The 23,873-nt window shown below is 29.2% G+C and overlaps 2 protein-coding genes across 2 annotated transcripts; both read right to left on the bottom strand.

The window, feature by feature from the left end:
- Positions 1–3,855: 3,855 nt before the first annotated feature.
- On the bottom strand, positions 3,856–4,951 carry LOC119608846 (probable chitinase 10). Its single transcript, XM_037963396.1, has 2 exons — positions 4,260–4,951; positions 3,856–4,194 (listed from the first exon to the last, which is right to left on the bottom strand). The coding sequence occupies exons 1-2, from the start codon at positions 4,869–4,871 to the stop codon at positions 3,976–3,978; spliced, it is 831 nt and encodes a 276-aa protein (XP_037819324.1). The 5' UTR covers positions 4,872–4,951; the 3' UTR covers positions 3,856–3,975.
- Positions 4,952–7,193: 2,242 nt separating this feature from the next.
- Positions 7,194–23,817, bottom strand: LOC119608835 (estradiol 17-beta-dehydrogenase 11). Its single transcript, XM_037963385.1, has 7 exons — positions 22,943–23,817; positions 16,234–16,389; positions 15,979–16,155; positions 15,742–15,814; positions 13,154–13,331; positions 12,499–12,624; positions 7,194–7,294 (listed from the first exon to the last, which is right to left on the bottom strand). The coding sequence occupies exons 1-7, from the start codon at positions 23,234–23,236 to the stop codon at positions 7,207–7,209; spliced, it is 1,092 nt and encodes a 363-aa protein (XP_037819313.1). The 5' UTR covers positions 23,237–23,817; the 3' UTR covers positions 7,194–7,206.
- Between the last annotated feature and the right edge of the window lie 56 nt (positions 23,818–23,873).

Below are 23,873 nucleotides of genomic sequence, written 5' to 3'. Positions count from 1 at the left end.
AAAAAAATATTCACACAAATTAACTCTTAAATGAGAAATAAACAATAAATATATGTTAATTAAAAGTTAATTTTTTAAAATCACAGAAAAATCAAAATCAATAAATTATTCTACAATTTAAGTGAATGCAAAATAGTGTACTTTGTAAATTAAAATGGTAAAATATTTCATTTGTAAATGAACAGAGTTAAATTGTCAAGCTTTATTAATTATAAATGTATATATCCTGAAGAACTATATTGAGCAGAGTATTAAAAGAATCATGTTTAGTCGGGCATCAAGTTTAGTCGGGCATGGCCGACCATATGATACCCTACATCATGAGTATATTTTAAAAAATATTTATTTTTCATTAAAAAACTTTTATGTTAAATTTTACCTTAACTCCGAAGTATTTAAGCAATTTATTGATGAAAAACTTGTTTTCTAAAAGTGGCTTTATATGGGAGTTAGGGTTAAACATGGACCGATCCCTATGAAATTTGGAGAAGGGATATATTTTTATATAACAGTTAGTTATGCAGTATTTCATTGCGATACTAACAGTTATAAGTAAATTTTGGACGTTTAAGACATTTTTTAACTATTAAGACATTTTTAAAGGGGGTCCATTAAGGGCCAATTATTACAAAAATAAGCAGTGACATTTATGCTTATACAAAACTTAGTTGTGCCGATTTTTGAACAGTAGTAGTAGTATATTGATAATTATGGAATAAGAAGCACAAATCGGGAGGTCCGGTTGTATGGGGACAAGATGAAATAATGGACCGCTTTCAACCACTATCCATAGGATTCGTCCTCTTGTAACTTGCCCTCAAGGTTAACACGGACAACCAGCCAGCTAGCCTGCTGGACATGTCTTAATCGACTCAGAAAGTGATTCTGAGTCGATCGATATACTTTATGGTGGGTGTAGGACCATTATTTTTGTGCGTAACAAACATCAACCCTCCCCACTATAGTGGTATAGGATATAAAAATTATGATTGAAATCGGTCTATGATTTCTATTAGACTATGTTCAAGATTTTTTTATGAAATCCGATATAAATAACTTTCAATCGATTTAAAGTAATCTGTTCCTTTAATGGACTTAAATGCTATGATCTCTAGTTTTCACTATTAGAAGTTGATCCGAGAGAAAAGCGTATTTTTGATCCACCCTAATGTACATATGCCTACACATCCTTCATACAAGCTTGGAGCACTCTAATGTATGTACATGTAGTATATACATTAGAGTGCTCCAAGCTTGTATGAAGGAAAAAAAATTTTATCCGACAGGCCGTCCCCCCCTCTGGAATTGTTCTATGGGTTGTAAAACTATGTCATGCAAAAAATTAGGCTGATAGGATAACGTTAACAGGTGCCGCAACGGCTCAGAAATTTCCAAGTGCATTTACAAGGGGAAAAAATCGATTTTTTTCAGTTTTTGCTCAAATTTTGCAACTTAATAATAAACTTTGCACTTTATTGTAAAGGAATCGTAATGTGCACAGAATAAGCATTTCAGAAAGATATAAAACACAAAAATTGGTTGAAAATTTTTAAAGTTATTGCAAATTCCCCAGGCCATTAACGTGTCTCACAGCACATGAATTCGAAATGTGACAAAAAAATTAAAATTTTTTAGGACATATTGTAAAAAAATCATTTTGTTACTTAAAATATACTAAAAATTACTTGAATACTAGCTTTTGTCCTTATACGATAACGCAAACTTGTTCTCAGCTATGGTCAAATAAGTTTGATTTTTTCAACGGCCGTTTCAAATCTCCAATTTCAGTTTTTTTGAAACTTTGTTAAACAAATTTTAAAATTTTTAGAAGATCTCATGGGAATTTATGGACAATAGATAAGGGAATAAAACGGTAAAAAATTAGATCAATAATTCTTACAGTTTAGCTGTACCTGCGATTTGAACTCGGCGGATTTCGGGAAAATCGCATTTTTTTGTAATATATTAGAGAATACGTATTAATTTTTTACTGTTGTACATTTTAAACAAAGTATTTTCAGAGTATTATAGACCAGATAATATAAAATATATATTCCAAGTTTTATTCAAATCGGACATTCTTAACCCATAAAATGTGGAGTTCAAAGGTTAAATTTTGCTATATTTGGGAATTCTCAGTGCACCATATTAAAATATTATTTATTTGTTGGCCATATTTACCAAAAATTACTGGAATTTATCGTATAAAGTCCGATATTTAAAATAGAGTGAAAAAAGGTAAATTAACACTTTAAGGCACTTGGGAACAATTTAACACAAAAGTTCAAAAATTTGAAAAAGCACTATCCATTTGAATAAAGCTCTATATAATTAGAGAAATAGCAGAAATATAACAAAAACGTATATATTATGTATAAAAAATTATACTTTAACCCTTTTCGACTATGGAGTAAACTATAGGTGTACATTTTTAAAAGAAAAATTTTGTTTTTAAAACTGATAATTTATGTAGTCCATTTTTTCGGACCATTTTCGACATAATATGTCTAAAAATACAAACTTTATAGGTTCAAAAAGGGTTAATTCATAAGTTTTTATACCTAATATATATTTTTTTGTTTTATTTATGTTATTCCTCTAATTATATAGAGCATTATTCAAATGGATAGTGTTTTTACGATTTTTTGATCTTCGGGGTTAAATTTTTCCCATGTGTTTTAAAGGGTTAATTTTACTTTTTTTCGCTGCTATTTTAAACATAAGACTTTATACTAAAAATTCAAGTCATCTTTATTAAATATGACCGACAAATACATAATATTTCGATATGGTACACTGAGAATTCCCAAATATAGCAAAATTTGACCTTTGAACTCCACATTTTATGGGTTAAGAATGTCCGAATTGAATAAAACTTGGAATATATATTTTATATTATCTGGTCTATAATACTCTGAAAATACTTTGTTTAAAATGTACAACAGTAAAAAATTAATACGTATTCTCTAATATATTACAAAAAAATGCGATTTTCCCGAAATCCGCCGAGTTCAAATCGCAGGTACAGCTAAACTGTAAGAATTATTGATCTAATTTTTTTACCGTTTTATTCCCTTATCTATTGTCCATAAATCCCCATGAGATCTTCTAAAAATTTTAAAATTTGTTTAACAAAGTTTCAAAAAAACTGAAATTGGAGATTTGAAACGGCCGTTGAAAAATTCAAACTTTTTTAACCATAGCTGAGAACAAGTTTGCGTTATCGTATAAAGACAAAAGCTAACATTCTAGTTATTATAGATATATTTTAAGTAACAAAATGTTTTTTTACAATATTTCCTAAAAAATGTTAATTTTTTTGTCACATTTCGAATTCATGTGCTGTGAGACACGTTAATGGTCTGGGGAATTTGCAATAACTCTGAAAGTTTTCAACCAATATTTATGTTTTATATCTTTCCGAAAAGCTTATTATGTGTACATTGCGATTCCATCACAATACATTGTAAAGTTTATTATTAAGTGGCAAAATTTTAGCAAAAACTGAAAAAAATCGATTTTTTCCCCTTGTAAATGCACTTGGAAACTTTAGTGCCGTTGCGGCACCTGTTAACGTTATCCTATCAGCCTAATTTTTTGTATGACATAGTTTTACAACCCATAGAACAATTCTAGAGGGGGGGACGGGCAAAATTCGCAACTTCGTTTTTTTGGAGCACTCTAATATACATGCATATGAATATTACACTGTCATTTTTATCAAGCTCGATTTTCAGTGTACCGCGTGTAAATCACATGCGTATTTATAATTAAAATACCCAAAATGTTTATTCAAATTCCACTATTAAAATAGTTACATAAAAGACAAGAAAATAATTAAAAAAAAAATACTCATACGTGCAAAAAGTAAAGCAATCACTTTTTATTGGAGGCAAATTTAAATTCAGTATAAATATACTACAGTGTAATAAAAAAAAACGTAAAAAAACACAGACACAACAGAATCGTTTGTTTTTAATTATCTCTGTTATAGATAACAGATTTTTCAAAATAACATTTCGATTTAGATTTGTGAACACAAGTACCACGTTCATAATGCCAGGTGAAATCATATGGACAACGCATAATCATTAAAAAACCATTCAGACAATAAAAATAGTATTCACAACGATAAGGATGAGGCACAAAGTCGTATACTCCCTTGTGGCAGTTCAAACGCACCGAAAATCTAGACTAAAATACAGAGATAATTTCATCACAATTTAATGGTCAATTAATATTATTGTAAATCTACTCACTTTGCAACTTTCAGGCATTTGTGGTTCACATTTACCCGACTCTTCATTGAAATACATTTTACCCGGACACAACATGGGTATGGCATTACCATTGTAACATGTGTAAAACGCTACGCACGATTCGGTATTGGCAATGTGTTTGATGTTATGAAAACCATTTAATTGTGGACATTTGGGTATAGTTTGCTGTTGCATTTCACTGTTAATATTAAAGACATTTCCTTTTATCTCCTCTAAGTCATCGATTTCTGTTATATCCACATCTGTCACATTTTCATTATCATCACCGTCTTCAACCGTAGTTTCGGTTTCATTTTCTTTATGATTAAAATCTTCATCATATATACTTTTAACATCATCATTCGGTTCAATATCACATTTAACATTTTCCGGATCATCACAATTTCCCTCCAATTCGTTAAAATAATTGCCAGCTAAACATTCTCCTTCATAGGAATTTTCACCATCACAAAATATATATTTGGCACAACTTTTCTTACTTGCCACAACAGTGTCAGGTTCAGTAATGCCCCGACATTCTTCATATTCCCGACACCATATAGGATGATTCGCAAGAATGATTAGAACACACAAAGTCACTAAGAACCCCATATTTATTTAAAAGGTACCTTTTAAATTCACTTATTGAAAAGAAAATAGTTTCTCACAATTCGCATTTTAAATAAACCTCATGCGCGGTACAACAGTTCCCTATATACTATTCGATCAATTTCAAACTTTTGCTAGTTTTTGCTATATTCCCTCAACCTCACTCCTCTCTCTTTCCAGACTACAAACGAAGAATTTATTGAAATTAACATGTTTTCATCAAATTGTTATCAGTTCGCATAAGTTCAAAATATTTGGAGTAAAATAATATCACAAGGTGGCAGCAGCACTATTGTAAAGTTTAGATTGCAAACATTGTCGTATTAACAATAGAAGTATCTAATTTCAATATCAATAATTTGGTTTCTTATATCTTTCCAAGAATATGTGTTTTTAGATAAAAATAGGTTACTGATAAATTATAAATATTTTGCTACTTTAATTTTTTGAAAGGGATCGCATAAATAGTAGGCTACTATGTCAAAGTCAAACATCTAGAGGAATACATTTCAATATTCGAAGTTTTATCGAAAACTATAAATTATAAATTGACTGGAAAAAGTGATATATTCGGCTATGATGAACCTTACATTCCAATTATAAAAGCATGTGTTGTAAATTGTATATAAATTATGTGTTGGTAGACTTTTTCATGGTAATGTCCATATTTAAGGTAAATACCTTAATATTATTTATAATTAAATTTTAATTATTTCACAGGTTTATAAAACATTTTTTTGGAAAATTTAGTTTTATAAATATTTTATAAAATAAAAATTTTAAGGCCTTATTCATAAACATTTATTATGAATAAGGCTTTAATCAAAACAAGTAAGAGTGTTATATTCGTCCATGCCGAATCTTCTATATCCACTATCAAATTTTGTGTCGTTAAATTAAAGTAAATTTTGGAAGGTCTTCCCATTTATTTGATATAAATATGTACATATGATGAATTTTACTATTCGAAATTAATATAGACATCAGAGTGATTTTCGGAATATGGCCTTTAGAGAGATTTTTGTTGCTATAAAACTTGTTTACGATAAATTTCACTACTACACTGCTATTATTAATAGGAATAGGATCAATTATAAATCGATAGTTTTTTCTGACGGGAACCTTATATGGGGGTTAGGGTCAATTATGAGCCGAACCTCATAAAATTTTGTAGAGAGATTTTGGCTTATATGACACATATTCGCGTCAAGTGTCATCGCTGTATTCATACTTTTAGAGCAGTACTGAGAGTTAAAGTTATTTTCTGAAGGGGACCTAATATGGGGGTGAATTATGTACTGATCCTTATAAAATTTGACAAAGAGATTTGGTTCTTAAAAAATATGTTCATGTCGAATCTTACCGCTGTAAATGCTTTTGTAGGCAGTTATGAGCTTTAAAGACATTTTCTGAAGGGGACGTTATATAGCGAATAGGGTCAATTATGGGTCGATCTTTATAAAAGTTGACAAAGAGATTCAGGTTCCTATAAATATGTTCATGTCGAATCTTACCGCTGTAGATGCTTTTTTATAAGATTTTACAAAGAGATTTAAAATAATTTTCTTAAGGGGACCTTATATGGGGCGAAATCGTGGACCAATATTGTCCATTTTCAATACCAAACAACCGGCATCAACTAAAAACATCAGCTCTCTAGCTGTTCCCGTTTAGACTCTATCTTGTTTTCAACAGACAGACAGACGGACGGACATGGCTAGATCGTCTTAGAATCTAATAAGGACCCAGAATATATATACTTTTATAAAAATTATAAAAATTAAATATCAAGGATGTAGTATAACAGCATAAACAAGAAAATTATAAAATACATAAGTAGTTATTAGAAGTTACGTATTCTTTTTTTTTGAGCAAGTCAGAGGCATCAACCCTTTTTACTCCGTTGTCGGAATTAAATTTGTTTCTTAATATATAACATTTTATTAAAAATTTTTATTAAAATTATATTTAATCAAATAATGGTAAAACTTTATTATTAAATTATACTTAAAATATAAATACAATACAGTTATTATTAATAAATGTAAAAACAAAATAAAAAAATAAATACTATTTAGTAATAATAAAATACAAATATTTATGTAAAAGCAGTATTATGTATGTATATATGATATTCTTTATAAAAAAAAGAAGAAGCTTAATGACCAGTAAATTTAAATTGGATTTTAAATTACAAATATTGTATACATATAAAATTAAACATATACTATTTTGATACTTTTTATTTTAAATAAAATTTCTTCTTTTCCTTTAACTATTTAAAGAGATTTTGTAGTTTGGCACGTAAAATAATTGATTTTTTGGGTTTCTTTTCAATTCATTTCCAATAAAACAAATGATGGCTGCGTACATCAAAATTATAAAATCTTAAGAGCATGTAATCCTGCCATTTGGTGGGTAATAATCTAAAATTAAAAAAAAAATGTTAATGATTGTATTTGAAAAAATATAATATTTTTTTAAAGGAACTTGAGAATTAAAAAAAAACACTATAAATGTGTAAAGAAAAGTAAACATACAGAAACCACACTATTTTTATATAATGTAATTAAATTTTTTGAAACGAATATGTTTGCTATCATTGTATGCACATTAGGGTGTCTCCACTGAAAATGCAAGCTTAGTACATTCTAAAAATGTTTCTCAAAATGTTTGTGATGGGGTGAATAATTAATAAGCTGGGTCTAAGGATAAAAACGTCTTTTTTAAGAGTTTTCAAATTGTATTCCTCGCAAAAGAATGATATTAAATTTGTATATCACGTGAAATGCTTTTGAGAGGAGTTTTGTGATGTTTTTTTTTATACCCTACACCACTTCAGTGGGGAGGGTATATTGCGTTTGTGCTGATGTTTGTAACGCACAATAATATTGGACCTATACCCACCTTAAAGTATACCAATCGGCTCAGAATCATTTTTTGAGTCGATTGATTGAGTCCGTCCGTCTGTCCGTCCGTCCGTCCATGTAAACCTTGTAATCAAACTACAGGTCGCAATTTTGAAGATAATTCAATGAACTTTGGTACATGATCTTCCATTGTCCCAGGGACGAACCTATTGAAAATGGTTAAGATCGTTCCATTATTTCACCCAGCCCCCATACAACTGAACCCCCCAATAGGGATTGTAAACCTTGTAATTAAACTACAAGTCGCAATTTTGGAGATAATTCAATGAAATTTGGTACATGATCTTCTATTGTCCCAGGGACGAAGCCTATTGAAAATGGTTAAGATCGGTCCATTATTTCACCTAGCCCCCATACAACTGGACCCCCCCCCCCCATAGGGCTTGTAATCCTTGTAATCAAACTACAGGTCGCAATTTTGGAGATAATTCAATGAAATTTGGCACATGTTCTTCTATGTAGACGAAACCTATTGAAAATGGTTAACATTGGTTCATTATTTCACCTAGCCCCCATACAACTGAACCCGCCGAATAGGGCTTTTAAGTTCATAATTATGTTTAATATACTCATATCTCGACAAAAAGCTGCAAAAACCAAGTTGTATACAAGACTTGATGACCCTCACGAATTTCATAGTAATAGGTTCTCATATGAACCTAGCCCCTATGAAAAGCCTCCATCAAAATTTCACTTAAATGTCCACAATTTTATTCAACAATAAACGGCTTAAGTATGTATATCTAAGGCAAGGAACAAATCAACTTAAATGCTTTATTATGGCAACTTATAATCTTAACTTAATCACATTATATTTTTGTCAAAGATGTAGGGTATTATATGGTCGGCCTCGCCCGACTATAATTTCTTACTTGTTTTATATATATTTTTTAAGTTTTTATATAGACCAAATTTTATCTGAATTAAATCATAAAGAATTATAATACATCAATTAAAAATCTTATGAAGTATACATATCGTCACCTGAAATGCAAAAGGGCGTAACAACACTTTTAAAAATTCTACGGAAAAGACAAAAAACTAAATAAAACAAGTAAAACTGTTATATTCGACTATGTCGAATCTAATATACCCACCATCAAACCGTATGCCGTAAAAGGTATGCTCTCCTATAAATATCAGGGTGATATTACTCATCAAATTTACTGAAGAGGATCTTATATGAGAGGTAGAGTGAATTATTGACCGTTTTTCATAAAATTGTTCATACATTTTTTTAGTCCGATTTTGGTTCATAAAAAACATGTTTACATCGAACAACCCGACACTTTCCGCATGAAATTTGATAGGAAGATTTACGTTCCTATAAAAGTTTCTTAGGTTTTGGCTCGTAAGAAAATTACTTATGCCAAATTTCATCTCTATACTCGTAACAGTAAAGATCTGGAGGGACCTTATATGGGAGACTTTCTGACTTGTGGAAATGACTAATGTGTTGTTACACTCTTTTGAATTTTATGTCAATAAAATCGGAGTTTTTGACAACATTTGCGATAACATGTATTTTGATGCCGTGGACCATTTTCAATCAAAAAGTCGTTTTAAAATGTTTTGGTTGATATTTCTTTTTGCATTTCGGGTGACGATACTATAAACGCTTTTAATAAACAGCTATCACAAGATTGGGATACCTAAATTAGTATACATTTTATTTGAACAAAAATCATAAAAACCTCTAAAAGGGAACATTTTATCCTTTGTTCAAAGCTTACCAAATATTGATATCAGGAAAAATTTTAAGAAATATTTTTAAAATGAACTACATTTTCGGTGATAACATCAACAATTTCCACTTATTGTCCACCCTAATGTACATACATATGTACATATGTACTATATTCGAAATACTATACGGGCTGAATTACTAACTACCAATAGAGATGAACTTTATTGTTTAGAAATTGGTACTAATCTCCCAAAAAAGTACTTTTTATTTAAAAAATCTTGCAATAAAAATGCCTGGATACCTAAATGATGAAAATTTATTAATTTCTGAGAAGTTGCCATATGATCGGCATTATAATATATGTATGTATTTCCTCCAGTTATCATAACTATCAAAATGTTTGACTCCAAATGTTCATAAATACATATCTTATTTAACTCAAAGCGGATCAATTCATTTGAGTTAGTTAAATAATATTTTGTGCTAAGGACTATGAAATTATTGTGGTACTTTTACTCAACGAAAAAGTTGCACCAAATATGTGGTACATTATTATATTGTATATTGTACTTAAGTTAAATTAAGCAACTTTAGTAGCAGCACGTGTTTTGAAGATAGTATGAGAATGTAGTTATCAAATGCATGCAGTGTTTGATATTCTTCTTTTTCATACATTAGGGTGACCTCCCAGATTTATAAAGTTTACTTTATTTATTCATTTGTATTTCTTGCGCCCTTAGACGAAATTGTGGTATAATGAGATGTTTAATATAAGGAGATCAGAACCCTGAGGCCCTTTTGGCACAGAATCATACAATTTCTCTTTTAATAAACTCATCTCTATAAAAATTCATTGACTGCCATTTAACAACCCATTCATGGTATACCCTTGTGGATGTTTAAGTAATAGAATTTGGAGGCTAATTATGGACCGAATTGTATGTCCTTCAAACTCAAGTCTTTTCTCTAATCTAATTTTCCACTAGATTGACTATAGACTAGACTATACTATAGACTATAGTATAGACTAGGCTATAGGCCAGACTATAGACTAAAGTATAGACTATACTATAGACTAAACTATAAACTAGATTATAAAATAGACTATAGACTAAACTAAAGACTAGATTATGCTATACTAGACTATAGGCCAGACTATAGACTAGACTATTGACTAGACTATAGACTAGACTATAGACTAGACTATAGACTAGACTATAGACTAGACTATAGACTAGACTATAGACTAGACTATAGACTAGACTATAGACTAGACTATAGACTAGACTATATACTATATTATAGACTAGATTAAGTATGTACTACACTATATACTAGACTATAGACTAGACTATAGACTAGACTATAGACTAGACTATAGACTAGACTATAGACTAGACTATAGACTAGACTATAGACTAGACTATAGACTAGACTATAGACTAGACTATAGACTAGACTATAGACTAGACTATAGACTAGACTATAGACTAGACTATAGACTAGACTATAGACTAGACTATAGACTAGACTATAGACTAGACTATAGACTAGACTATAGACTAGACTATAGACTAGACTATAGACTAGACTATAGACTAGACTATAGACTAGACTATAGACTAGACTATAGACTAGACTATAGACTAGACTATAGACTAGACTATAGACTAGACTATAGACTAGACTATAGACTAGACTATAGACTAGACTATAGACTAGACTATAGACTAGACTAGACTATAGACTAGACTAGACTATAGACTAGACTAGACTATAGACTAGACTAGACTATAGACTAGACTAGACTATAGACTAGACTAGACTATAGACTAGACTAGACTATAGACTAGACTAGACTATAGACTAGACTAGACTAGACTATAGACTATAGACTAGACTATAGACTAGACTATAGACTAGACTATAGACTAGACTATAGACTAGACTATAGACTAGACTATAGACTAGACTATAGACTAGACTATAGACTAGACTATAGACTAGACTATAGACTAGACTATAGACTAGACTATAGACTAGACTATAGACTAGACTATACACTAGACTATAGACTAGACTATAGACTAGACTATAGACTAGACTATAGACTAGACTATAGACTAGACTATAGACTAGACTATAGACTAGACTATAGACTAGACTATAGACTAGACTATAGACTAGACTATAGACTAGACTATAGACTAGACTATAGACTGGACTATAGACTAGACTATAGACTAGACTAGACTATAGACTAGACTATAGACTAGACTATAGACTGGACTATAGACTAGACTATAGACTAGACTATAGACTAGACTATAGACTAGACTATAGATTAGACTATAGACTAGACTATAGATTAGACTATAGACTAGACTATAGACTAGACTAGACTATAGATCAGAACTATAGACTAGACTATAGACTAGACTAGACTATAGATCAGAACTATAGACTAGACTACAGACTAGACTATAGACTAGACTATAGACTAGACTATAGACTAGACTATAGACTAGACTATAGACTAGACTATAGACTAGACTATAGACTAGACTATAGACTAGACTATAGACTAGACTATAGACTAGACTATAGACTAGACTATAGACTAGACTATAGACTAGACTATAGACTAGACTATAGACTAGACTATAGACTAGACTATAGACTAGACTATAGACTAGACTATAGACTTGACTATTGACTATAGACTAGATTATATACTAGACTATATGCTAGACTATAGTCTAGATTATAGACTAGACTTGAAAATTGTAACCTTTCGTTAACAAGAATGTTTACATGAATACACAGTCTGTCCGGTTCAGGAGCTGATTTTCGTCGACTATTGTTAGATCCAGCCTAATATTCATGTTTATAAAATAAATTTGTTGTTTGTGGAAAAAAAACGATTGTTGTTGTTTCCTTCACACTAAAAACTCTTTTTTGTTGAATCAATTCAAGCTGTGTGTTTTTGCTTTAACTTTCGTTATTAACTTACCTGAGCAACCAGACACTTAATGCAAATATTTTTGGCACGTACACCATACGCTCATTGAGTAACATGCCACGGACAATTTTCTCTGCCACATATGCTGTTGGTAAACCAGGATAACTGCTCGAGATGCTTTTTAAGTAAAAAATTAAATAAAAACGAAAATAGGAATGAATACAAAAAAAAAACAAATATACGACAATGAAATATTGTTATATAAAGAAAATACTTGTAGAGCATATAAAAAATAATTAAGATATCAATTATAGCAGCTTATGTGGTCTTTTGTAAATTGAAAGACACATACACAATTATTGAAATACATATATGTGCACATATTTTTTGCTTTTAAATTCAGAAGTTTGAACGCATTTCTGTGTGTATTTTAAAAAGGACAATGGATATAAGAAGGATGTTATCTGTTGTGTAAACATTATCGTGAAAATTTACAGACAAACCAGCATATTGCTTTTTAAGTTTAACAATTTGACGGTGAAGTTTTAAAAAGGAATTTAAAATTCTTTATGAAAATGTAAACACACAAGAATACAACACTTATTTTGTTTAATTACAAAAAAAAAGAAATAAAAAACTATAATTATGTTTTTGCTCTACCGAACCATTCAATAATGAAACAATATTTATAATTGAACAAACTTACCCTGCATCACTGAGTAAATGCAAATCGCCACTTGTCTTCATAAAATATGTATTGGCCACTGTTGTACGTACATAATCGCTACTGGATAAACGTAATTCACATCTCAATGCCTCCATAAAGCCAATAATACCATATTTGGTTGCAGTATAAATGCCAGCACCGGGTAAAGGTACAAGACCTTAAATTAAAAAAATAATATTTGACATTGTTAAAAATTTAATAAGAAAATTGAAAAACATGAATTTTATAGTAATACTAACCTCTTTGCTGAAAATATGCTTAATTTGTAGAATTTATTCTTATTTTATATTATTTACAATGTATTATTTACAAATGTTATATATATTTTTTTAAGAATAATGTTAGTATTTTTAAGTACTTATTTAAAAAAAAACATTTTAGATTAGGTACTTATTTACGATATTAAGAAAAGCATAGGAAATAAAATAAATATATTTCCAAATTTAAACATACCAAGCGGTATGATACAATAACAATTTTAATTGTGAAACCAGAGATCGAATTACCGCTTTTTTCATCAATGTCCAATAATAAGTTACTTACGATTTTTCATTTCCAATACTTAAATGAAAAATTTATTCTTTTTTTTATCGAATTCTATTGTCAGAATTATTGTTCAGTGTTGAAATATTTAGAATATTTTGTAACGGTAAACTACCCACCATCAAAAAAGATGGTTCCGTTTGTTACACATTGAAATATTGGTCTAAGACCAAAAAAAGTGTATACGTATATTTTAAGACCAATAAAAGTGTATACGTATATTCTGGGTCCTCATTCCATATCCGACATTCGTGAAATCACGATAGAGTCAAATCGGAACAAGTTTAGTTTGGTATTAAATAGGCATTATAGGTCCATGATTTCACCAAGCCCCATATAAGGTCTTCTTCAGAATATTACAGATTTCAAAAAGCATGTATAACGATGGAGATCGACATAAACAAGTTTTATAGAAGGACAAATGTTTTTGTAAAATTTTTCTTTAACGCTACTAATTTGCTACAAAATTCGACATAAACCGAATTTATAGGATATAAAATTTCTCTAGCAAATTTTGTGAAGATCAGGTCCACAATTGTTCCTACCTCCCACATAAATAAGATCCTCTTCAGAAAATTACTATAACGCGCATAACTGGCTTATAAAAGTATGTATAGAGGTAAAATTCGACATAAACATGTTCTATAGCTACTTAAATCATACTGTCAAGTTTTTTCAGGATCGGTGCACAGTTGACCCTACTCCCCGTATGAAGTCTGCCTAGAAAATTATGTTAACGCTCATAATTTGCTACAAAATTCCAATATATCAACGAAATTCGACATTCACAAGTATTATAGGAACTAAAATCCCTTTATCAATTTTTATAGGGCTCATAAATTACTTCAAAATACGAAATTCGACGTAAAAAAGAACCATATAAGTATAGCAATGAAATTTTATTGAAACCAAAATCTTTATTAAATTTTAGGAGGATCGGTCCATAATTAATCACTTCCAATATAACCATTTTAAAAGAAAAGAAGTAAGAAAGTATAGTCGGGCGTGGCCGACCATATGATACCCTACACCATTTATGAATATTATATGTGACTTATTTTTCATAATAAAGCATTTATCTTCAATATTTCATTGTTCCGATACATTTAAGCAATTTATGGATGAAAAACTAATTTTCTGAAAGAGGCTTTATATGGGGACTAGGGGCAAATATGGACCAAGCCCGATAAAATTTTGTGAATATATTTATATTTACATAATATTTTATTGTGCTGAATTTCATCGCGATATTTGTGTTTATAAGTTAATTTGGAACATTCAAGTAATTTTCTGAAGAGGACTTTGTATGGGAGCTAGGGTCAAATGGGGCCCGATCTTTATGAAATTTGGCAGGGTCACCAAGACTTCTATAAAACTTAGTTGTGCCGTATTTTATCGATATATCTGTATATTTAACATAATTATGAGCTCAAAAGCCCTTTTCGGGGGTTCTGTTCTATGGGGGCTAGGTGAAATAATGGACCGATTTCAACCATTTTCAATAGGCTTCGTCCTTGGGTCAAATAAAACGTGCGTGCCAAATTTCATCCAATTATCTTGAAAATTGCGACCTGTACCTTGCGCACAAGGTTTACATGGACAGCCAGCCAGCCAGACGGACGGACATAGCTTAATCGACTCAGAAAACGATTCTAAGCCGATTGGTATACTTTAAGGTGGGTCTAGGACGAATATTTTTGTATGTTACAAGCATCAGCACAAATCCAATATACCCTCCCCACTAAAGTGGTGTAGGGTATAATTAATATATGGTCAATAAATAATAATAGATTTCATTAGGTTAAATTAATTAATTTATAGCATTATGATCATACATTTTATATTGTACATCAGGGGTATTATAATTTATTTATTTTGACGTATTCTTAAAAGTTTAAACACACAAACTCATATAACAATTCCCGGTAATAATAATATATAAAAAATATTGTTACTCATCCTTTTGAAACAATGCATATAACAGCCATAAATGACAAGTATTGAAAAAATGTATTACAACTTACCAGACAATGCCGCAACAGCAACTACATGTCCAGATTTACGTGCCACCATTTTGGGTAAAAAGGCTTTAGTGGTCTGAGGCGCACAAACCAAACAACAATTAAATGCAACCAATAAATAAAAAAGACAATGTTGAAATATATTATTAATTTCATTTAAAATTTCAATAAATGAATTTTACATTTAAACTGAGAATAATAAATGTTGTTAAAATAAAAAATACACAAAAAATCACGTACCATAATGTATGATCCCAAATTAACGGTAATAATTTTTTCAATTTCATCATCTTTCAACTGTGGTGTCGATGTCATGGGCATGAGAGACGCATTGTTAACTAGAATTTCCACGGGGCCCAATTCTTTTTCAATTTTTAAACTCATCAGTTGTAATTCACGTGGCGATGAGACATCAGTCTAAATGAACATTTTTTTTTAAATAAATATTTTATTTTAACAAGTAAAAATTATATATTTTTTTTAGTTAGAACTTACCTTGTAAGCTTTGGCTACACCGTGGGGAATTTTTGAAATCATATCAACAGTTTCATAACAGCCTTTGGAATTTACATCGACCACAGCTATTTTACAACCTTTACGTGCCAATTCAAGAGCAATTTCACGGCCCAAACCGCTGCCACCACCTGTAACCTGCAGACAACAATACAATTAGTAATTCACTTTTTATTAAGTATATTCTTATTGCTCTAAGGGAGATTTTTATTGTTTTATACAATTAAAATACATTTTGAAAATTATATTTTAATAAAGTTGTTTTAACAACCCTATTGTGGTTTGTTTAATATAATGTTAATACAATATTTAATGTTTTTGAATTATGTATGTGTCTGTATTTAATTGTTTTACAATTTCATTGTTATTTAATATTTGTTAAGTTAATTTGTAAACAATAAAATTATTTTTACATATTTTCGCATGTCGGTATGAGTGTGAGAACTTTTCAAAGTACGTGTGTAAAGTGATTAGTTGGAAGTGAATTTTTTTAAGCATATGCATGCCTCATACAGGCATTAACAGCATTTAGTTCTCTTAATTGTTAACCTTTTTGTTTTTTTTCTATACGAAAAAATATTTATTTCCCTTCTCTCAATTTTTTCTTTAGATCTCTTGTTTTAATGACAATAACAACACAAAAATGTATAAAAATAAAGTTATTCAAATTATTCTATTGCATCACATCTTTAAATAGTTTAACCCGTTAAGGGAAATATGTTTTAAAAATGTATAATAATTTTTTCATTTTCATTTGTTGCTCTTTCCGTAACTGTTTTTATACCACTTTAGTGGGGAGGGTATATTGGGTTCGTGCTGATGTTGGTAACGCGCAACAATATTGATCCTAAACCCACCTTAAAATATATCAACCGGCTTAAAATCATTTTCTGAGTCGATTTAGCTACATATGTCCGTCTGTTCGTCCGTCCAGTAAACTTTGTAATCAAACTACAGGTTGCAATTTTAAAGATAATTCAATGAAATTTGGTACGTGATCTTCTATTGTTCCAGGGTCAAAGCCTATTGGTTAAAATCGGTCCATTATTTCCCCTTTGTTACAATTCCCATATTCCATTTCTTCACAACTTGTGTGTTAAATAGAGGATGTTTACAAGTGACATAGCATATGGCACAAGAAGATTGCTTTCAGGCCGTAGCGTACCCGAAAATGCATTCCATTCTGCTGTTGTGTCCGAAAAATTAAATTTTCAGTATTCTTATAATTAAAAATATCATTACAATTTGGAAAATAACTTATCCCCAATAACATTTTTAAGCAAAAAGTCGCTTTTTTAAATCAAAACAAAATTTAATACATAGATCAATTATTTTAACCCACAATCGTGCATTTTTTTGTTATAAACCATATGAAACTAATTTTATTAAAAAGTTTCAGAATACTGGAAATATTTTAAGCAAATTAAAAAAAAAATACTTTAATATTGTTATAATAATTCACGTACATTTATTTATTAATACATCAATGGGTTAAAAACAAAATTCATTCATTCGCTTGACTCATTCATATTTTTGTTAAAGCACCCTAAATGCTTTATTGTTATTGTGTTTCTCTGGCTGTATAGTATTGTAAATTTGTATCTTGTTTAATTAAATGTTAACGACGACATTTGTAACCCTATAATTTGTGAAAACTAAAATAATACACATAAACACAATTTGTTGTCTCTACCTCGCTTTTCAAATGCAGTGATGAGGAGGCTACGACCTGTTGAACTATATAAATTAATTACAATAATGATAATAATTTTATATATGATTTGAAAAAAAAAGACTTTAAAAGATTAAAATGAATGTCTGAAACCTGATTTCAAAGTAAAAGAAACTTTAACAAATACTTAAATGAATGTCTAAAGATATTTAAAAAAAAAATTTCAAAATAAAAGAAATTAGTAATTTATCTAAATCGATCGTGTTTATCAATAATGTTTCTTTTTTTTTTTGCTAATTTATAGTTAAATCGTTTTTAAATAATTATTAATACTATCAATTGAATTAAACCTCAGTTATAAACTTTTTAATCTAAGTGTAGTGACCACAGTTTACCGCATCATATATAGCAGATTTTTTTTTTATAAAAAATTGTATAAATCACATATTTTGTAAATAGAAATGAAATACTAATGATCGTCATACGAATATTAACAATAAATAAACTTGACACTCCTTTGAAAAAAATTCCCAAGATCTTAAAAATTAATATTTTTCTATGAAATTTTAAAGGCCCGCATTTAGAAACATGATCGTAGAATAATATTTACAATTTAGTATGAAAAATACTGGGTGTTTTTTATATAAAATTTAAAAACTATTTTCAGTCTAAATCACACAAATCAAACAAATTGTTCAATAAATATTTTCTGTTGAACCAATTTATTTAAATCCAATGACAGGAATTTCTAATGAGTAAAAATTCGATCTCACACATTAATGGATGGAGCTATAGCTTGAAAAGTTCAGATTCTACTCCTCAATTATTTCAAATTGTTACCTTTAAAACAACAAACTAAACATATGTATGTATGTATGTATATTCCGCACGATCTCTTCATCTGTTTTCATCGTTAACATGTATGAACATTTTATGAAGAGGGCAACTTAAAAGTAAATTGTCTTAATGATGCTTTCAAGAAAAAATCACTTAAGCGTGAAAAGCACATAAAAGTTTTTGGAAAAATTAAAATCTATAATTAAGAAAATAACAAAATCGAGACGATTTTAATAAAAATAATGGAAAATTTTATATCATTAAGTTGAAAATGTTCATAAGAAATAAAATGTTGTTGATGAAACTTAATAGCTTATAAAGTTTTCATTACGATAATTGTATAATTATTATATTTTTTTGGATAATATCATAACGAGGGACTATATTCAACAGAATATATTTTGAAAATTATCTATCTATCTATCTATCTATCTATCTATCTATCTATCTATCTATCTATCTATCTATCTATCTATCTATCTATCTATCTATCTATCTATCTATCTATCTATCTATCTATCTATCTATCTATCTATCTATCTATCTATCTATCTATCTATCTATCTATCTATCTATCTATCTATCTATCTATCTATCTATCTATCTATCTATCTATCTATCTATCTATCTATCTATCTATCTATCTATCTATCTATCTATCTATCTATCTATCTATCTATCTATCTATCTATCTATCTATCTATCTATCTATCTATCTATCTATCTATCTATCTATCTATCTATCTATCTATCTATCTATCTATCATCTATCTATCTATCTATCTATCTATCTATCTATCTATCTATCTATCTATCTATCTATCTATCTATCTATCTATCTATCTATCTATCTATCTATCTATCTATCTATCTATCTATCTATCTATCTATCTATCTATCTATCTATCTATCTATCTATCTATCTATCTATCTATCTATCTATCTATCTATCTATCTATCTATCTATCTATCTATCTATCTATCTATCTATCTATCTATCTATCTATCTATCTATCTATCTATCTATCTATCTATCTATCTATCTATCTATCTATCTATCTACTATCTATCTATCTATCTATCTATCTATCTATCTATCTATCTATCTATCTATCTATCTATCTATCTATCTATCTATCTATCTATCTATCTATCTATCTATCTATCTATCTATCTATCTATCTATCTATCTATCTATCTATCTATCTATCTATCTATCTATCTATCTATCTGTCTATCTGTCTATCTATCTATCTATCTATCTATCTATCTATCTATCTATCTATCTATCTATCTATCTATCTATCTATCTATCTATCTATCTATCTATCTATCTATCTATTCCAAAAAATTGCTTTAAACTCTATTATTTTTAGTACATTTCAGTTTATTTCGACATGCTGAACATAAATCCGTCAAAATATTTAAAATGAACCTGCTGATTTTCAAGATGATACTAATTTATTTAATTTCGTTGTCGTTTTTAGCCATATAATATTGATTTTCAACCAAAACATCATATTCCTGGAAAAAGTCCTCATATTCCTGAAAGAAAGTCCTAGAAAAATATTGTAGAAAAAAAAAATTTAAAAATATTCACCAACTAGTGCTCTCCTGTAAACTTGTTATTTGAGATAGAGACTATCCCCCTTATTCACAAACAACATTGTTATTTTATAAAAGGTTTACAAAACAAAATTTCCATACAAAATCTACTTTATAAACTGTTTATAAAATAAAATGTTTGTTTGTGAATAAGGGGGATAGTCTCTATCTCAAATAACAAGTTTTCAGGAGAACACTAGTTGGTGAATATTTTAAAATTTTTTTTTTTACAATATATATATATATATATATATATATATATATATATATATATATAGTCCCTCGATAAGTTAAAAATAATTTATTAGAAAAAAATATTCAAAATATAATTAATATAAAATCGTCTACTCGAAATTAATAAGGGCCATATTCTGATCATTAAATAAGCAAAGTTAAAAACTTCAAGAGGCAATTAGCTTAAAAGGGAAAGAATAATTGAAAATGCTTTTAAGGGACTTGATATGTTATAAAACACTTGTAATTTGCCTATTTCAATATGATCACTATTCTTTGTCTAAACTGTTAATAAGTCGAAGAAATAAACTTATTGACCAATTAATATAAGAGTCTTAATACAATTTATGCTATCATGATCTCATTATTAGATCATTGCATCATATCACCAATTTAAACTTAGCCAAGACTTAAACCCCCCACAATGAACATTTGCAAATATTATTTTTGTTTACCTTTTCTAGACAAAACCACCACAAATTATGGAGCAAAATAAGTAAACAATACTGAACGAAAGAAAAAAAAACAACAATTACAATAACAAACAGCTAATAAATATTTATTTATGATTAACTAACTAGTAAACATAAATTATACAATAAATAAACGTTAAATTCTATTAACCATTAATGGAATAATAATAAACCACACCCAAATGGTTTGAAGCCTAGAAAATGCAAAAATGAAAATTTTGTTTAATATACAAACATTGATACAAGCAGCATTTTTTAAATACCAACGTTAGTTAATAAGTTTATTTATTTAAAAAAAAAATAAACAAAAAATATTTAAATAGATTTTTTATAAAAAAATAACTTAAAGTGAAAATAAGGCCTTTAAAACAACAACAAAAAAGCAGCAAAAACAAAAGTGAAATTACAACAAAAGCGACGTTTTTTTCATATATAAAGTTTAAGTTCAAAAACTTGTTATTTCATTGATGACGTTATTGATAAGAGAACCAATATTAAGAGTAAAGACAGACGAGAAAACAAGCAGCAATATCAATAGCAGCATACATAGTTGTTGTTAATAATTGGGGAAACTCAAAACAAAACATTCTTTTTTTAGGCCTTTCTTTTAATTTAATTTCTCTTGAAGAAAAAAGCTAAAGCAAAAACTTGTCTTTAGAAATGTTACTGAGAGGTGATTGTTTTTCTTAATTGCTGATGTCTAACAGTGGGATTAGAGGTGTAGAAAAGTTTTTGACATTTTCTTAACTGAAATATAACCCTAACTTTTAAATTCAGAATTATAACTAGCTGCAAAGCAAATGACTTTGGGAATGTGAAATAAATAGTCAAAATTTACACTGACGTTTAGGAAAACAGCCAGACGTCTTGTTAGTAGAAAAGACTCACTCATAAGTGATTCGACCCCTAAACTATATATATCCTTTATGACCAATATCGTCCAAGATATTAGTTGGGTAGAACCAGAAATACTCAGAAAACTCTTGAAAAATTAGACTGATTCAATATGCACCTTCGAAGCGGGTCTAGGATGTCACATGAATGAAATTTTGTTCCCCTAAACTATATAATATATACCCTTTATGACCAATATTGTCCGAGATATTAGTTGGGTAGAACCAGAAATACTCAGCAAACTCTTGAAAAATTAGACTGATACAATATGCACCTCCGAAGCGGGTCTAGGGTGTCACATGAATGAAATTTTGGTTCAAAAATAATGGGAATATTAGTTCGTTGTAGTGAAGACGTAGTATACTATTCGGAATTAATTTTAATGATCATTAAAGTATGTACTATGATAACACAGACCAACAAATTTTTGACATAGTATTCTTTTCCAAATTCATCAACGCGAACTAACTTTTGTTTGTTATGTTGTCTGAAAGTCCAAACTATCGACTTTAACACAAAGATTTAACTCCTCTTTCTTCGAGATAATTTTTAAGCTTTTATTAATTTTGTTGGCCTGTGTAATCGGATAGTAGTAGCACTTCACACTAATTTTCCTCACCATAAATTCTCTTTTATAGGTATTCTCTAAATTGTCACAAATTTTTGTTCTAGTTAGTGATTCTACACTACTGCAAAATAGTATTTTACATTTAAGAACACACATTGCTTATTCAGCTCCACTGTACATCGTCATAATAAATGTAGGAGGAATTTTAAAATTATGACAAATTAAACAACAACAACTTCAGCTTAAAAACAAAACATGTTTTGTTTTGACTTTGCCTTTGTTGTTTTTTATTTATTTTATTCCGATTTAATTTAATTTTGGAGTTTTTAAGATGTGAAACATCCATATATGGATTACATGTATACTACGCGTATAAATAAATGATGATGATATAAAAATAACACTTACCAAAGCCACTTTTCCAGCCACATCTTTCTCTTTAAGGCCCAAACCAAATAAATAATCCAACAGATGTTTTAGAAATACTGCAAAAAGCACCAAAGGAAGGAGCAGCAGGAATAAGATCATTTTTAAATTATAAATACCACGAGTGACTTCATCATTTTGCCTAGCCCCAGCAGCGGTAGTGGCAGCAGAGGTGGTGGTCGTTGGGGACGTAGTGTTAATACGTATGGGTGCTGCTGGAGTAGTTGCAGGAACTGGTAATTCCGTAGTGCGTGTTACAGTTGTGGTTTCCACCATTTTTAATTTTATTATTTTAAACTTTTAAACACTTTTTTTAGTATATTGAATTTTTATTGTATTTGTGGGTTTTATTTCTTCTTAAAATACTATGTATAATTTTTCAATAATTAATTTTCACTTAATTACACACGCGCGCGCTTTCATTAAATTGATTTCTTATTTCTTGTGTTCCTCACTTAACGACGCTTAAAACGCGTTTGTCTTGTCTTGCATGGGTTTTTTTCTAAAACTCACAGCGCAAATAAATATTTTTTTTCAAGTTTTAATAATGAGTTGTTGCTTTTTACTGTTGTGTTTATTTTTATTATTATTTTTTTTTTTTTTTTTTCTTTTAACTCAAACTTTACTTTTTTACTCTATTGATATCGGCTTTGTTTTTGCTCGATCGATTTGTACATCTTTAACTGTGTTACTCTCGTTGTGGGCTTTTGGGCTCTTCCACCAGTCAGTGTCTGGTTACGCGCTTTGTCTTAATATTTGTTGTTGTTATTAGCGTGTATATTTTGCTTCTATTTGAACGCAATTGCAAAAAGTATCAGATTTCGTATTGTTTTTATTGTAGTTGTATTCAATATCACAACAAGTTCTCTCTACATATTTTTGGATACCACTCTCTTACACTCCACTTTTATAA

Source organism: Lucilia sericata, unplaced genomic scaffold, assembly GCF_015586225.1.
Source record: "Lucilia sericata isolate MDLA Ls3-8-SP2 unplaced genomic scaffold, ASM1558622v1 Contig000022F_arrow, whole genome shotgun sequence".
NCBI classification, from domain to species: domain Eukaryota; kingdom Metazoa; phylum Arthropoda; class Insecta; order Diptera; family Calliphoridae; genus Lucilia; species Lucilia sericata.
The sequence above is the reverse complement of the archived record's forward strand: the minus strand, read 5'-3'. Positions and strand labels throughout refer to the sequence as shown.

Bases quoted from the DNA above. Each gene is read 5' to 3' on its own strand.
- LOC119608846 (XM_037963396.1), bottom strand. From the start codon at position 4,871: ATGGGGTTCTTAGTGACTTTGTGTGTTCTAATCATTCTTGCGAATCAT. The intron at 4,195-4,259 runs GTGAGTAGATTT...TCTGTATTTTAG, and splicing joins AAATGCCTGAAAGTTGCAAA to TCTAGATTTTCGGTGCGTTT.
- LOC119608835 (XM_037963385.1), bottom strand. From the start codon at position 23,236: ATGGTGGAAACCACAACTGTAACACGCACTACGGAATTACCAGTTCCT. The intron at 13,332-15,741 runs GTAAGTTGTAAT...TTTTAATTTAAG, and splicing joins TGCTGTTGCGGCATTGTCTG to GTCTTGTACCTTTACCCGGT. The intron at 12,625-13,153 runs GTAAGTTTGTTC...TTACTTAAAAAG, and splicing joins CATTTACTCAGTGATGCAGG to CATCTCGAGCAGTTATCCTG.